Source organism: Mauremys reevesii, linkage group 9 (assembly GCF_016161935.1).
Source record: "Mauremys reevesii isolate NIE-2019 linkage group 9, ASM1616193v1, whole genome shotgun sequence".
NCBI classification, from domain to species: domain Eukaryota; kingdom Metazoa; phylum Chordata; order Testudines; family Geoemydidae; genus Mauremys; species Mauremys reevesii.
The window spans coordinates 12,943,664-12,959,332 of NC_052631.1; the positions used below are offsets into that span (position 1 = coordinate 12,943,664).

At 39.3% G+C, this 15,669-nt stretch overlaps 1 protein-coding gene across 1 annotated transcript in view; it reads right to left on the minus strand.

The window, feature by feature from the left end:
- NAALADL2 (N-acetylated alpha-linked acidic dipeptidase like 2) overlaps positions 1-15,669 on the minus strand; it is a 651,889-nt gene that overhangs the window by 381,084 nt on the left and 255,136 nt on the right. The window contains exon 4 of the mRNA XM_039489638.1: positions 1,182-1,301. Coding sequence (XP_039345572.1) covers positions 1,182-1,301 — 120 coding nt within the window. The remainder of the gene's footprint in view (positions 1-1,181; positions 1,302-15,669) is intronic.

A 15,669-nucleotide genomic window follows, 5' to 3' on the forward strand; every position in this document is an offset into this window, starting at 1 on the left:
AATATTCACAATAAAAATAGGGTTTTTAACATAAAAAATATAAGTCAATTTTTATATAATATTTGGATCCAAGTTGAGTCTCAGATGAAAATGAACAAACATGTTTAATCTCTGTGCTCTCCACCAATATCAGAGATGGAAGGAAGCACACACACACACACACAGCTAGAGAGCAAGAAAGGAGGGAAACAGAAACTACACAATATGCTCATTCTGAGCTGGCAGTTGGCCTTTTATATGTCTCTTTAAAACGTCTTTCTGGTTGTCCGCTATATCAGAGGATGTGGCTGGCCTGCAGCGGAAGTGGAGAGCTAAAGTAAAGTACAGATGCTTTAGGCAGCATGCCCTCACACATTTTATGGCAGAAAACTCCGTAAAAGTTAATGATGTTTTCCTCTCTACAGTTCTTCCCTCCCTCAGAGGTAGTAAGAATGGGGAGGAAAGCGACGAAGCCAATGGACCAGCTTGGGTATGTATAGCATATACAATTAAACCAGGTTAAAGCAAACAATTGTGAAGACCAAGAACTGTCTCATTTGCAGCCTGTCTGATAGGCCCCATCTGTTTATTCCTCCTGTGCTGTATTTTTATTGAGGATCACTTCACAATTTCAGTGTCTGTAGAGCACAGTCATAGCAAGTTAAGCAGCTCTGGATTTTGAAGGCAGCCCAGCGGGCTTGGGAAGATCCTCAAAAGCCTGAGGCTAAGCAGGCACAGGCTGCACTCAGCTTCACCTCAGGGCATGTTTAAGCCTCCAGCAGGCCAAGTACTAGATATGATGTCTGAGTCAGAGATTTCAGTCTAAGATGACATGCAAATTTCAGACAGACAAGGCTCCAGCTACCCCTGCTCTCAGCCGCTTCTTTTCTTGGACTCATTCCCTCTCTCTCCTACAGATTCCTTCCCTCGCTGTAAGATTTACACCACCAAGGGAAAATATGGCACTATCAACAGGCAGCCTCAGATTCTGCATTATACAGTTCAATAAAACAGATGGCATATCAAAACTGGAACTAAGCAAACGCCGCGGACACTTGCAAGAAAGAGTTAAGGAGTCTATTAAATGCCAACAAATACTGGCCTGCTGTGATAGAAATGACAACACAAGGCCCCATTTTAGTATCTGGAAATGAACAACAAAAGAAATTACTCAGATAAAGTACATCAGACATGTAACTAACCTTATAGAGTAAAGGTGATTGTCCTAGCTTCAGAAGTGCGATTTTATTGGTCACATTTGTCATGGCTTGAATCAGGACTAAATCTTTTACAGTCCCATACTGCACATCAATGACTTCTGCCTGTAAAGAGAAAAGATAATTAAGGCTCTACTGTTAGCCATTTACCATTAATGCTTGTCCATGGTGCATTAGTCAGCACAAGAGGGAAGTAAATTCTACTGGACATCAGCATGTTGCACACTGACTGGTCTGTGTGGACCCTGCTACTGTGCACTAAAAGTTCCCTAGTGCAGAATAGTGTTGTCCTGCATTAGGGAACTTTTAGCGTGCAACATGCTAGTGTGCACTAGAATTCACACATGGAACATGCTAGTGTGCACTAGAATTCACACAAGGGATAGCTCAGTGGTTTGAGCATTGGCCTGCTAAACCGAGGGTTGTAAGTTCAATCCTTGAGGAGGCCGCTTAGGGATCTAGGGCAAAAATTGGTCCTGCTAGTGAAGGCAGGGGGCTGAACTTAATGACCTTTCAAGGTCCCTTCCAGTTCTAGGAGATTGGTATACCTCCAATTATTACATTTTTTTTATTACACACTCCTTTAGTGAGAATTGACACACAGTGTAAACAAGAATTCAGTGTGCTCTTGCCACTGAAACAAAAAGAGCATGAGAACTGCTTACTAAGAAAACACAAATGGGAGCTATACTTCAGATAAAATTTAAAGTACATTATTGGTGTTGTGAACATGTTATTTGAGAGAGATGACAAAAAGCACAGTTCATGAGGTTTTAAAGATAGTGGAAAATATTTCATGTTTTTACCTACACAGATAGTGCCAACTGAAAAATCTTGCAGAAGGAACATGAGCATAAACCACCCCTGACAACTGAGAACAAAGAATTCACTAATGTACTGTATGGAAGTTTACACAAAATTTTACATCATTGTATAGCTCCCAATTTTTCTTTCACAAAGTGCCCTTGGAAAATACATACTATATACAATAATTACTTGGAGTCTCAAAAGCCAGAATGGTTTGAGAGGTTATAATAAAAATATATATGCTGCATTGTGAGGAGGCCTCTGATCTAGTTCCTTTGTGAAATGTGCCTTTTCCACTTATCCTCACGCAAACTGAAAATCATAGATTTCACCGCTCAGATGAAAAAAACCACATTGAATTTTCCCCAGGCACAAATCCATATACAAAAATAGAATAGGGTAAATTGTCAATCCATTTGCTTCCGCAATGCGCCTTTGTGAAAATGAGGTGCTCATTTATATTCATAAGAATGGCCCTACGTCAGACCAAAGGTCCATCTAGCCCAGTATCCTGTCTTCTGACAGTGGCCAGTGCCAGGTGCCCCAGAGGGAATGAACAGAACAGGTAATCATCAAGTGATCCATCCCCTGTCGCTCATTCCCAGCTTCTGGCAAACAGAGGCTAGGGACACCATTCCTGCCCATCCTGGCTAATAGCCACTGATGGACCTATCCTCCATGAATGTATCTAATTCTTTTTTGAACTCTGTTATGGTCTTGGCCTTCACAACATCCTCTAGCAAGGAGTTCCACAGGTTGACTGTGCGTTGTGTGAAGAAATACTTCATTTTATTTGTTTTAAACCTGCTACCTATTAATTTCATTTGGTGACCCCTAGTTCTTGTGTTATGAGAAGTAGTAAACAATATTTCCTTATCTACTTTCTCTACACCACTCATGATTTTATAGACCTCAATCATATCTTCTCTTAGCCATCTCTCTTCCAAGCTGAAAAGTCCCAGTTTTATTAATCTCTCCTCATACAGAAGCTGTTCCATACCCCTAATCATTGCTGTTGTCCTTTTCTGACCCTTTTCCAATTCCAATATATCTTTTTTGAGATGGGGCGATCACATCTGCACACAGTATTCAAGATGTGGGTGTACCACATTTATATAGAGGCAACATGGTATTTTTTCCTATTATCTATCCCTTTCTTAATTAGTCCCAGCATTCTGTTCGCTTTTTTGACTGCCGCTGCACATTGAGTGGATGTTTTCAGAGACCTATCCACAATGATGCCAAGATCTCTTTCTTGATTGGTAGCAGCTAATTTAGAGCCCATCATTTTATATGTATAGTTGGTATTATGCTTTCCAATGTGCATTACTTTGCATTTATCAACATTAAATTTCATCTGCCATTTTGTTGCCCAGTCACCCAGTTTTGAGAGAGCCTTTTGTTGCTCTTCGCAGTCTGCCTGGGCCTTAACTATCTTTAGATTAAGATGCCGCTATTTAAGATGCCTCTGCTTGTATCATTCCTACTAAGTACTCCTAGTTAGGCATTCCCACCTCTCACTTCCCTTTGTATAAAAGAACTATAGGTGTGCACAGCTAGCTATTTGCACAGTTCCTGCTTCACAAGTTATGAATTAATTTCCTGGTGAATGCTGTATCTTAATCTAAGACACTATATACTGTGCTTTTCTAAGTCAATACATGATCTTGGCAGGAACTAACTGATTAAAAAGTCTTACAAAAACATGATTTACTAGGTACCAAGATGGTGCTCACTGCTGTATATAATTCTAAGGAATACATGATTTTTTGCTGCAAGGAGTTTACAATGTAAATTAAAGGTAGGATCAAGAGCTCAAGTTAATTAACTATTCCCATGAAAAACCTCCATGCATAAAGGGTGTAGTCCACTTAAGAAAGAACAGTTGTTGGGTATAATATATGTTAAGGCATGGGACTGGTTAATTATAAAAGGTAATTTAATTACTTTTCTTCCACTTACAGCAACTGTGAAAGTTCATTATATTAAGGATCCTTCTTATGTGAGTGGATCACCCAGGGCTTCTGTCAGTATCTTGATTCTAGGAATAATCATGCCCTCTGCATTTCCCTATAACTTTGAACTGGTTCTCTTGCTGTCAGTTCTCTTTGATATCTCATTTCACCTTTTTGGGGATATGGATAAACCAAATGCACTTGGGGTACGTCCACCGGATCGGCGGGTAGTGATCGATCTATCGGGGATCGATTTATCGTATCTCGGCTAGACACGATAAATCAATCCCCAAATACGCTCCCTGTCGACTCTGGAACTCCACCAGGTCGAGAGGCGGAAGTGGAGTCGATGGGGGAGCCATGGCTGTCGATCCCGCGCCGTGAGGACGGGAGGTAAGTCGAACTAAGATATGTCGACTTCAGCTACGCTATTCTCGTAGCTGAAGTTGCATATCTTACATCAACCCCACCCCCCCAGTGTAGACCAGGCCTTGGTGTACTAACCTGAAGCACCCAATCTGAGTACCAAAGTAAGATGTCATATGTAGTCAATGAGTGCCCTTAAAAAAGATATTGCTAAAAGTTTGTGTAACAAAATCTCAGTGGGGCAAATGACAACACTGCCCTAAAATCTAGTACTGAAGTTACCAAGCGCTGAAAAGAAACATATGTTATGTAAAACCATACAACAAAAAGACAACTACTGCTATTAAGGAAATTACTAATCAAGAGAGTTAGTAACGAGCCCATATACATTTGGTAGTACATTTCAGAAACCCATAGATGAACATTGGGGGTTATAAGTGCATTTGGTGTAATCATGCAATACCCATTGACTCCAGTAGAGGTTTTTATGAGGGAAGAGTTTTGTCCTTGAAAAAAAAAAGTAATTATTTTTATTGATTTTCATAAACAAAGAAACAATAAAATGGTTAATCAGGTAAATTACAGCTTGTATATGTTTCCAAATGCTTCACAGGGTTCCCAATAGAATTGTGGAATTATACCACTGGTAAAAGCTGATTTAATAAAGATCTCTCATTAAATATATTGTAACATCATAGAGTCAGGATCAGTCATTTAACATTTGTAGTGTTTAGCACAATGGAATTCAGGCTGGTGGAAACCTTTAAGTGCTAGTTAATCTAAATGATAAACTATAACTATCACATAATTAAAGCTGTGCTTATATTTGATTTTTGGGTTCACTTGCTGAATCAAAAATTTTAAAAGTATATATATTTCAGGTCAATCTGACCATTTAAAAAAAATGTTCAGCAAACTGAACAGCCAAAAAAAAAGTTCAAACTAAAACAAAATGTTTTGATTAATTTTGGAGCTTTTAAAAACTTTAGTTTTGGGGTTTTTTTAAAATAAAAGTGAAGTGAATTTTGTAAAAAAAAAAAAAAGTCATTTGGAATTGAAAAATCAAAATGTCTTGGTTTGAAAATGTGAAAACAAAACTTTAATTTTTAAACTTTTTTTAAAGTCCCCCCCAACAAACAATTTGGTGAATTTCACATAAATTCACAAAATGTTTCTGTCAACCTGAATCTGCATGATTGAGAAAAAAAAATTCAAAAATTTCATCCAGCTCAAAAAACATTGAAATATGTGGTTAAGCTATTTTACTAAAGCGTGTTACCATGTCAGTAATCTATTCAGAAATCTATGTCATAAAATGCAATTTATGCATTGTGCAACTATGTTTAATTTCTATATATATCCCCAACATAAATCCTAATTCAATAAATACAAAGATTGGACTCTTCCTTTTTGTTTTTGTTTTCAGAGATGCTTACAACAGGAGATAATCCTGATCCTATATATTCTGAATATGAAAAAAACCCGAACATTGGAGGCAAACTACTGAAAAACTGTTCTTCTTTTGGTAGAATAATGCTATTTAAAAAGAAAGAAGAAATCATCCTTTTAGGTGCCAAAAAAAGAACTCTTGTGTACATGGTTTAGATATGCAAAGGTAAATCCTCTTATGCTAAAATTGTGAAACTACTAAACAATGAGTTGTCCCATCCCTTTGAATTGGGTACTTACTCTTTGAATTATTTTATGGTATGCAGTTTGAAAGGAATGACTATTTAAAAACAAACTTTGATGTACTGTATGGAATTAAGCAGTATCTCCCTAAGCATGAAATGAAATAAGGGTAGGTAACAAAACAAACATTTTTAGAAGAAGATTTTATTATTTTTAGAAATCCCAACAAGCTATTTGAGGCACTGTAAACAAATAATTACATCCAAGAAACTATATTAAAAGATTATTATAGCTGCAAAATCAAGCACAGAACAGCAGAAGTTGCAGTAGAGTGCTCCTGCTTTGACTTCTGCTGAGGACAGTTGGCAGAGAATGAGAGAGCTGGAACTGACTGCCTATGGCTGCCACTGTATGCACTCCAGCTGTCACCATCCACTGCCCAAGAACAGTTCAGACACAGTGGAGAATTATGGCCATAAAGAATAAAACACCATTCGATCTGTTACTGAGGAGATTTAACTATTCTAAATCTACCTTCCAACTTGTTGTCCTGCCTTTTACATTGCCTTAAAAAGAAACTGAAGAGTCTTTTGATGTTGTGGGCATGATTCCTGTCTCTCACTTTAAGTTGGAGCAAAAACAGACACATGATGCAAACAGTGTCAGAGAGAAGAAGGAGAGGATAGATGATGAAGGATTTTTTCCCCAAAGATAGGTTATTGTTTCTTGTTTCTGCTGGAAAATAAACCCAACCATATTTTCATTGATCCATGCCTGATTTAATAAAACAATAATAAAAAAGTTGCTCTTCTAAACTTATTTCCTTCCTCCACGAAGCACAAAAACACTAGCACCCCCCAAACCCACTATACTTATAAATGTTCCAAGACAGACTACCTCCTGAGTGTTCTGGGGAGTTTTGCATTGTCTATTTAGTTCATAAGCAATTCACAGTAGGAACTCTATGACCTCATATGCTGTGTCCAGTCAGCAAATAATAAAGTATTACATCTGATATCTTTCATGGCTATCCTTTCATCCATCCGTGGGTCATCTGGAAGGGCTTGATACACTTTCAGATAAACGTCAGGTCATTGCAAAGAGAGATCCCTTTATCAAAGCCCCTAGTGTAGGGATGAAGGTCAAAGTTTTAAGTTTCATTTATTAGGGAACATTTCTCAAGGGTAAATACTAATACAGACCTGGGCCTAATTCTCATCTATTTTACACTGGTATGAACAAGGCGTCACCCTAGTGAAGATAATGGAGTTACTTCGACCTTAGTTCCTCCCGTGCTGCTGACACATCGGGCAGTCCAGTTCCTGTACCGATTGCAGTTGCTCTCTAGTTGTGGTAATTCTTCCCAGGTGATGCCAGCACATTCAATATCCTCTGTCACTGTCTTCTGCCAGCTCTTCCTGGGACTGCCTTATTTTTCTCTTTCCTCCCTTGGGTATCAAATTCAGTGCTTGTTTAGCATGTCTCCCGTCTTCCATATGGTGCACAGGTCCCCTTGAGCCTTCTTTCTTTGATGATATTTTCTATCATCTACTGCTCTATCAGCTCCCTTATTCTCATATTTGTTATTCTGTCTTTCTGTGAAATCTGTGTGATATCTTCCTCTGCTATCTGTGATAGGCACTCTCCAATTTTTTTGTTTGTTAGCCACGTTCAGCGGCCAAGTCTCTTCTCTGTACAGTAGTGTGCTCTGGACAATCAGACAGTATAATCTTAACTTCAATTTGGTATGGAGACCTCTTTCACCAGGTGTTGTTCGTCATTCCAAAAGTAGTTTCCTTTTCTTAATCTTGTATATCCTAATGAATATCTTTATCTCAAACACCTTCAGATCTCATCACACTCCCCAGATAGATCTCTACCTATGTGATTTCTTTTCCATCTATGTACACTTTTGCATCTCTTGTCCACTTTCCTCTTTTTCTTTTCTATGCATTTATTTTCAATCCAATTTTTACTGCTTACTGTTCTACCTCTGAAGTAAGGCCAGTTTTTCTGTTCCACATCATACTTAGTAAAGCAAGGTTGTTGGCAAAGTCAACATAACTCTCTGCTAACCATTTTACACCATCTACCCCTTCACTCAGTCTATTGCTAATGCAAAGATTGTTGATAACACACCTTGGTCTAACTCCAGTCACAATATTCAACTGTTCACCCTGGCCTGTATCTGACCTCACTGTGCATCTTCTTCCATCACATAAACCTCTTATTATGATGATCAATTTATCTGTTACCCCATACCTACTAGCAATATTTCATGGATTCTCTGTCTGGGTACTATCAAATGCTTTCTTAAAGGCAATAAAGTTTTTGCCAATCAGTGGATTTTTTGATGATCTGTCAAAGAATGAATATTTGTTGACAACATAATCTACCTGGAAGGAACCTACCTTGTTCTTCCAATACCATTTTATCCACAGCCTTCTTTATTCTATTAAGCATGATGGTAGCCAATACTTTGTCCAGGACTGATAGCAGTACAATCCCTCTATAGTTTGTGCAATGATCACGCTTTTTTGGCAATGCCATGATGATACTGTCTTTGATGATACCTTAGTGTCAGTGGAGCTGCACTTATATAAAATCAGCATGAGACTTGATTCAGGCCATTAGTAGCAAACAGGTCCTGAAACCTTTAAAAAATTTACAGGAAATTATAGACTTGGGAGCCCTAATCAGTAGCTGAACATCCAACAACCATAAAAATGTCTCAGCATGTTCTGCAAAATGATCAGAGTTAGGGTGATTATTTTAAGGCAAAAAAGTCACTATCCTCCGGATCACATATGGCTGCTCTCTCTCCACTTAACCTCCAACTTCTAACCACCCAGGACTGTCTCTTCTATCAACTCCTCTTTATGTGTCTTGGAGATTGACCGGAACTACAAAGTCTAGGTGCGTTTGGATCCCAGGGTTTTGGTTTCTCTCTTCTTGTGGTAGTATTGCAGCAGTCATAGCTAATGACATCTTATTGTTTCCTACGAAACAAGTAGGGCAGCCCTAGGTTCTATCACAGTGAAAACTCTGTATTATAGTCTTCATCAAATTATTTATACATGCTTATGTTTTGCAGGCCGGTTTGAATAGATATGGGGTCCTGCCTCATGAAGTAACTAGTCCCCTAGTCTGTGAGTTCATTAAAATACTTGTTATTCCTATCTGTGAATAATTGCACATCCTACAAATGATTTATAGGGACAGGTTACACTGGTTACACAGGTTACACATTGACTTCAATGGACCTTCTTGTAGAAAAAGGTTCTACTCAATGTGACTAAGGGTATTAGAATCTGGCCCATAATGTCTGTTTAGAGTAGAAAGATTTTTCACACCAATATTTGCTTTAGATATTAAACTGTACACAGCATTGCATCCCACCTAAAATCAGTAATCTGCTCAGGCACAGATAGTTAAATGCTTTATCGAAGACAAAAACAACTTTGTATTTCCCGGAGCTGAAAGTTTTGGTAGTAAACTTGGCCTTCACAGTAGGTTGAACTTACATATCTGTATATCTTCCTCTTCTTGAAAACATCATTAGTCAGCTATGTTCCATTTACTGAGGGAAAATCTCCTGAAGTTCAAGGTTTTTCCTTGTTCCCAATTTTTAGAATGACATTGTGAATATTTTTCACATTTATACTAGTTTTCTTTTTTTCAATTCCAAGGGTTACTGAATTACAATTAAAACATATTTCTAGCCAAGCAGAAGAACCTGTGCTATGTACTTGGGATCCACGACTGCTACAAAATCTAAACCTACATAAATGAGCACTCCCCAGGTAATCTTCCTATATCTGTTTTCTATTCTTTCTGTTGTATGCTTCATATTTTCATCCTATTTATTTATTATTCTTTTCTCTCCGCTCTTCCATCGCCACTCCTTTTCTTCTACAGTTTCTTAAGCAGACAGCAAACCTAATAATATTTGTGTCAAACTTTTGAACACACAAAATCCAGTTAAGTTTACAATGAGGAAAACATAGTTTCCCTATCTTTTCTAAACAGATATAATATACAAATTCTGGCTTTTTGTGTAACCTAAAACCAGACATTTCTACCTCTGATGAATGGGTATCTCAAACAAACAACTTTGCCTTTGCTACAAATCATTGCAGAATATGGGAAATTTTCAGACTTAAAAGCATCATCAGCAATTTTCACTTTAAAGTCTTTAAACTCTGTTCAGGAATGTCTGATTATCAGCCATCTCCCAAAGTTCACTAGTCTGACATAAACTTGTAGCCTCTCTAATTATTTTTTGTTATGTTTGCCCACTGTAATTTGCATCCCTCTCCTTATAACAATTTACTGGACTGATATATTATCAGTGATAATGCTTTCCTAAGCAGAAATAACAACCTAAAGTTACCACCTGTCTTGATATGGGAATAATTATTCATATAAGTATGCAAAAGGCCGTCAATTACACAGGCTAAACTAGAACTTATAGCCACTATAAATTAATCAAAACAAAAGGAAAAACCCAGAAAAGTCCATCTAGTAAAAACATAAAAGAAAAATGTGTTGCAACTTCTTTACAAATAAATACAGTATACACCCCACGCTCAAACAATATATTATATTTAGTTATATAGACGTGAATTCAAGCTGGATGAAAACATTTCAATAAAGCAGTTTTCCATGGGCAAATGATGTTTCGGCAATATTGAAATGTTTCATGGCAACTGTCAATTTCAATTAAATTTGACTGAAAAGTTCTGAAACTATTCATAGCATTTTGTATCAACTTTCCTATTTTATTTTTACTTCTATATTTGTATATATTATATTTACATATAATATTTACTATTATATTATAATGTTTCAATATTATCAAAACTTTTCAGCATAAGGTCATGTACACGTTTCTCAGTTTAAATATTTCAGAACTTTCATTCCATTTTCCAACCAAGTCTACACCCACAACACACATATATACATAAGTATAAGTATGTGTATGCATCCACATCCACACTGTATTATATATAGTTATATATGTGTGAGTATGTGTGTAGGTAGAAAGATAATATGCATCTATAAAGATATAGCTACACATAAATGTGTAAAGGATGAGATCATCTACTATTTCAAGAAAACAATGAGGAGTCCGGTGCCACCGTAAAGACTAACAGATTTATTTGGGCATAAGCTTTTGTGGGTAAAATACCACTTCTTCAGATGCATGGAGTGAAAATGACAGATACAGGCATAAGTATACTGCCACATGAAGAGAAGGGAGTTTACCTTACAAGTGGAGACCCAATGATGACAAGGCCAATTCAATCAGGGTGGATGTGGTCCACTCCCAATAATTGATGAGGAGGGAATACCAAGAGAGGGAAAATTGCTTTTGTAGTGAGCCAGCCACTCCCAGTCCCTATTCAAGCCCAAATTAATGGTGTTAAGTTTGCACATGAATTGTAGCTCTGCAGCTTCTCTTTGAAGTCTGTTTTTGAAGTTTTTTTGTTGCAGGATGGCTACTTTTAAATCTGTTATTGAGTGTCCAGGGAGATTGAAGCGTCGTCCTACTGGCTTTTGTAGGTTACCATTTCTGATGTCTGATTTGTGTCCATTCATTCTTTTGCGTAGAGACAGTCCAGTCTGGCCAATGTACATGGCAGAGGGGGCATTGCAGGGGTGGGGTGTACTCTGCTCCCCAGTGGTGAGAAGCCCTGGGCAGCTTCCCCTCTTTCCCGGTGGGGAATGGTTAGAGGAGAAGGCTCAGGCGGTTTCCCCTGACTCTCGGTGGGGAATGGGTAGGAGAGAAGCCCCCCAGGCAGCTTCCCCCCACTTCCGGTGGTGAGCAGCCTGTTGGAAGGCTGTGAGCCTGAGAGGAAGCCAGGCTCCTATCAGGGAGCTGCCAGCCTTGCTGAGGCCAGGCTCTCAGCTCCCCACATTGCCCTTCTTAGGTTGGTGGAAGCACTCCTGGTGAGGGGACACACCTCCAAATCAAGGAGGGTAGCGTGGACATGCACCATCTCAATAATTACTGTCCTAATAAAGGTCGACTAAGGGTATGTCTTCATTAGCAACGTTAAAGTGCTGCCGCAGTGTAGTCATGGTACCAGTGCTGGGAGAGAACTCTCCCAGCGCTGTAAAAAACCCACCCCCACGAGGGGAGTAGCTACCAGCGCTGGTGCACTGTCTACACGGCCACTTTACAGCGCTGAAACTTGCAGCACCCCGAGTGAGAAAGTTGCAGTACTGTAAAGTGGCAGCGTAGACAAGGCCTTAGGATATATCTACACTACAAACCTAAGTAATTTTTTAATTTGTCCTTTCCTTATTTTAGCCTCAGATCCTACACTGTGTAGACTGATGCTCATTGTGTTAGTCATCTCATCACTGCTAACCATTTTGGTGAAAATTGAAGCAAAGAACGCATTTAACACTTTGGCAATGACTGCATTTTCTATTATTGTCTCTCTCTCCTCATTGAGTAATGGGTCTTATCTGTTCTTGGTCTTCCTCTTGCGTCTAATGTATTTGCAAACATGTTTTCTTGTTACCCTTTATGTCCCTAGCTAGTTTAATCTCATTTTGTGCCTTGGCCTTTCTACTTGTATCCTTCAGCACCCGTGTTGTTGTTTATATATTCATCCTCTGTTATTTGATCTCATTTCCATTAGTTCTACCTAGTTTTCCACTTGTATTAGAGTTGATTTATGGATATTTACTTTGTCAACATTGCATGTCAAAATATACAATTTGTGTTTTAATAGTTAGAAAGTTTTACCTTTCTGAATGTGTCTACTGTCAAATAACTTTTGTCTAACCCTACCCCCACAGACATTATTGTCCGACCCCACAGTTTCCTGCAACCGTGAAAATTTAAATAGATAAAAAATTTAAGAACATTGATATTATCCACTGAAATTTATAAAAAAAATAAAAATCAAATTCTGCCAAGCCTATTTAGAAGACTGCATACATGAATTGGCTGGCCAAACATGATCCATGTGAATATAATCAGGCAGAGAGATGCATGAACATGTAGTACTGCAAACATAAATCTGCAAGTTAAAGCAGCTTTAATCAATCTAGATGAGCAAAAGGGTAGTTGTGACAACTGAAATGACAAGTTTCACATTTAATGTGAATTTACTTGCTTTAAAACATTACACAAACTATAGAACTAAATATTTCTTTAGAGAAAAGGGCGTGTGAAAACATTACAAAGATATTTTTAAAAGCACTAAGGCAATGTTTTAAAAAGAATACTGGATGAAAAACAGAAAACATTTGTTTGAAAGTGGATTCAAGTGTTTTTGTTACAGATATTTTATGCAAATATTCATTTAATATTATAGAAATTATCAACCAAATCAATAATCAAATAAGATTTTTTATGTGAGAATAATATAGTTTTATTTGATGTTTAATCAAGTAGATATTTGCATTTTTCAGACACTAAAGATTCTGGAAAGCAGCTTTGTCCCCTTACAAAAAGTACACAAAGGGTGGTCTGGAGAATCAGATAGTACCTTCATTATAAAGAAGTGGCAAAAAGTCAGATCATACAGGTTTTCTATAACTATCTTCTGATGTTGACTTTCCAATTCCATTCCAAAGCTACACTCATTTTTTAGCACTGTCATTAATTACGGTACTGTATTCTGTATTGATTACTTTACTAATGGATTTCAGATTTAACAAATGAAATGGCTAGAGTGCTTCAAATAGCAAACATTTGTGCTATGAGTACATTATTCTTGATGACTGATAGCAGGGGACAGAGGCAGTCACAGGATGGGATTCTGCCACATGCTCTTCCCTGTTAAGCTTAGTTGTAGTGTAGATATGTTTGTGGCCTGTGCCTCCCCTAAGCAGAAGTGACTACATTCTCAAATTGTGCCAAATTGCCTGTCGATGTTTTGGACAGTTATCCAGGCCCGGCCTGAGACTGAGTCAGGTGACCAAGGATCATGTGAGAGAAACCTGGAAGCAGGGCCGCATATTGCACAGCAACTGAGACCTGCAGGGAGCAGGAGACATAGTGGAGTTCTGGACTAGAACTGTGCAAGAGTTGGAGAGAGCCAAGTTGTGGGAGGAACAGGGGAAGAACCTAGGTTCCTGTACTCAACTAATGGGCTTTTTTTATTATTACCGGTATTTTATAAGGTGATATACCTATCTCATAGAGCTGAAAGGTCATTGAGTCCAGCCCCCTGATTTCACTAGCAGGACCAAGTACTGATTTTTGCCCGTGATCCCCAGGTGGCCCCCTCAAGGATTGAGCTCACAACCCTGGTTTAGCAGGCCAGTGCTCAAACCATTGAGCTAGCCCCCCGGTGTGACTAGGATAGGAACTGCTTGGACCTAGTGAACTGTTTATTTCTTGTTATGGCTCATTAAACCAGACCCCAAAAGGTTATGTAGGGAGGACAGACATTATTTGAAATGTGTGTGTTTATTGGAGAGCCACAGAGGAAACTGAGGCCAGGATGACTAGGTGCCAGGATAGGTTAGCCTGACCCTCTGACACTAGGGTGACCAGATGTCCCGATTTTATAGAGACAGTCCTGATATTTGGGACTTTTTCTTATATAGGCACCTATTGCCCCCAGCCCCTGTCCCGATTTTTCACACTTGCTGTCTGGTCACCCTACTCTGACATCATCCAACTCATTTAGCAAGTCTCTTATGTGGATAAGGCCCCACAATACTCATGCAACAGCCAGGCAGGATACCCAGTTTGTCTTCAAGTTCTGGCAGGAGTTATCCCCTAAAGCAGAGGTCGGCAAACTATGGCCCGCGGCCCACATCCGGCCCCCAGGACCCTTCCCTCTGGCCCCCGAGCTCCTGCCAGGGAGCGGGGTCAGGACAGGCTTGCGGAGGAGCCAGCCCAATGCCCCAGCAGTGCAGTGAGCGAGGCGGAGGCTAGCCCCTGGCCCCACCCCTTCTGCGGGGCCAGGCCACGCCTTGCTGTTTGGGGAGGCATAGCCTTCCCCAGCCTTCCCTACCCAGCCCTTCATATTTTGCCCACACCATCCTAAAGCTACATTTGAATCTTGAAAAGAGTTTACATTAAGTCCCATGCCATCTGGTATTCAGCATTGTCTCCCCGACATATGTTAGTTAAAGGAAACAAGTGTGTGGCATTCCATTTACATGTATTGGTTTTGTTAAACCCCTGAGGATTAGCATAAGCCTAAGTTAACTGCCTGGTTTAATTTTTTACAATTATTAAATGCTTATTTTAATGGGAAATACCAATGGGTAGAAGAAAGAGGGCCACCTCTGGCAGAAAAAACATGCTGGCGTATGGCCCTGGGGAAGACAACTGTACATAAATGTTCTTCCCAAGTCACTCCGTCAATGAGAGGGAGGGTGTATGGGTCCCAGGGCCAACAGATATCTGACCATCCACTAAAGGCTCAGCGACCCTTTTCCTCTGCACCTGCTATGGACATCCTGCTTACCTTCCAGTCCCTGCCAAGCTCCCCAGCTATTGGGATCCTGTGTAATGGGGCACTTCCCCAACACAGAGGAAGATGCCCTGATGGGGGCTCACCAATCAAAAGACAGGCACGCAGATACCATAGTGATGGGCATGGTGTGAGAATTAGAATAGTCAAGGGACTTTGTGGACAAGTGAACGTAGACTGAGTATGCATTAGATGGATTAATTGCTGGTGCCACAGATACAGGATGGAGAGAAAAGGAGGGGAAAGGAAAGACAAGTGTGT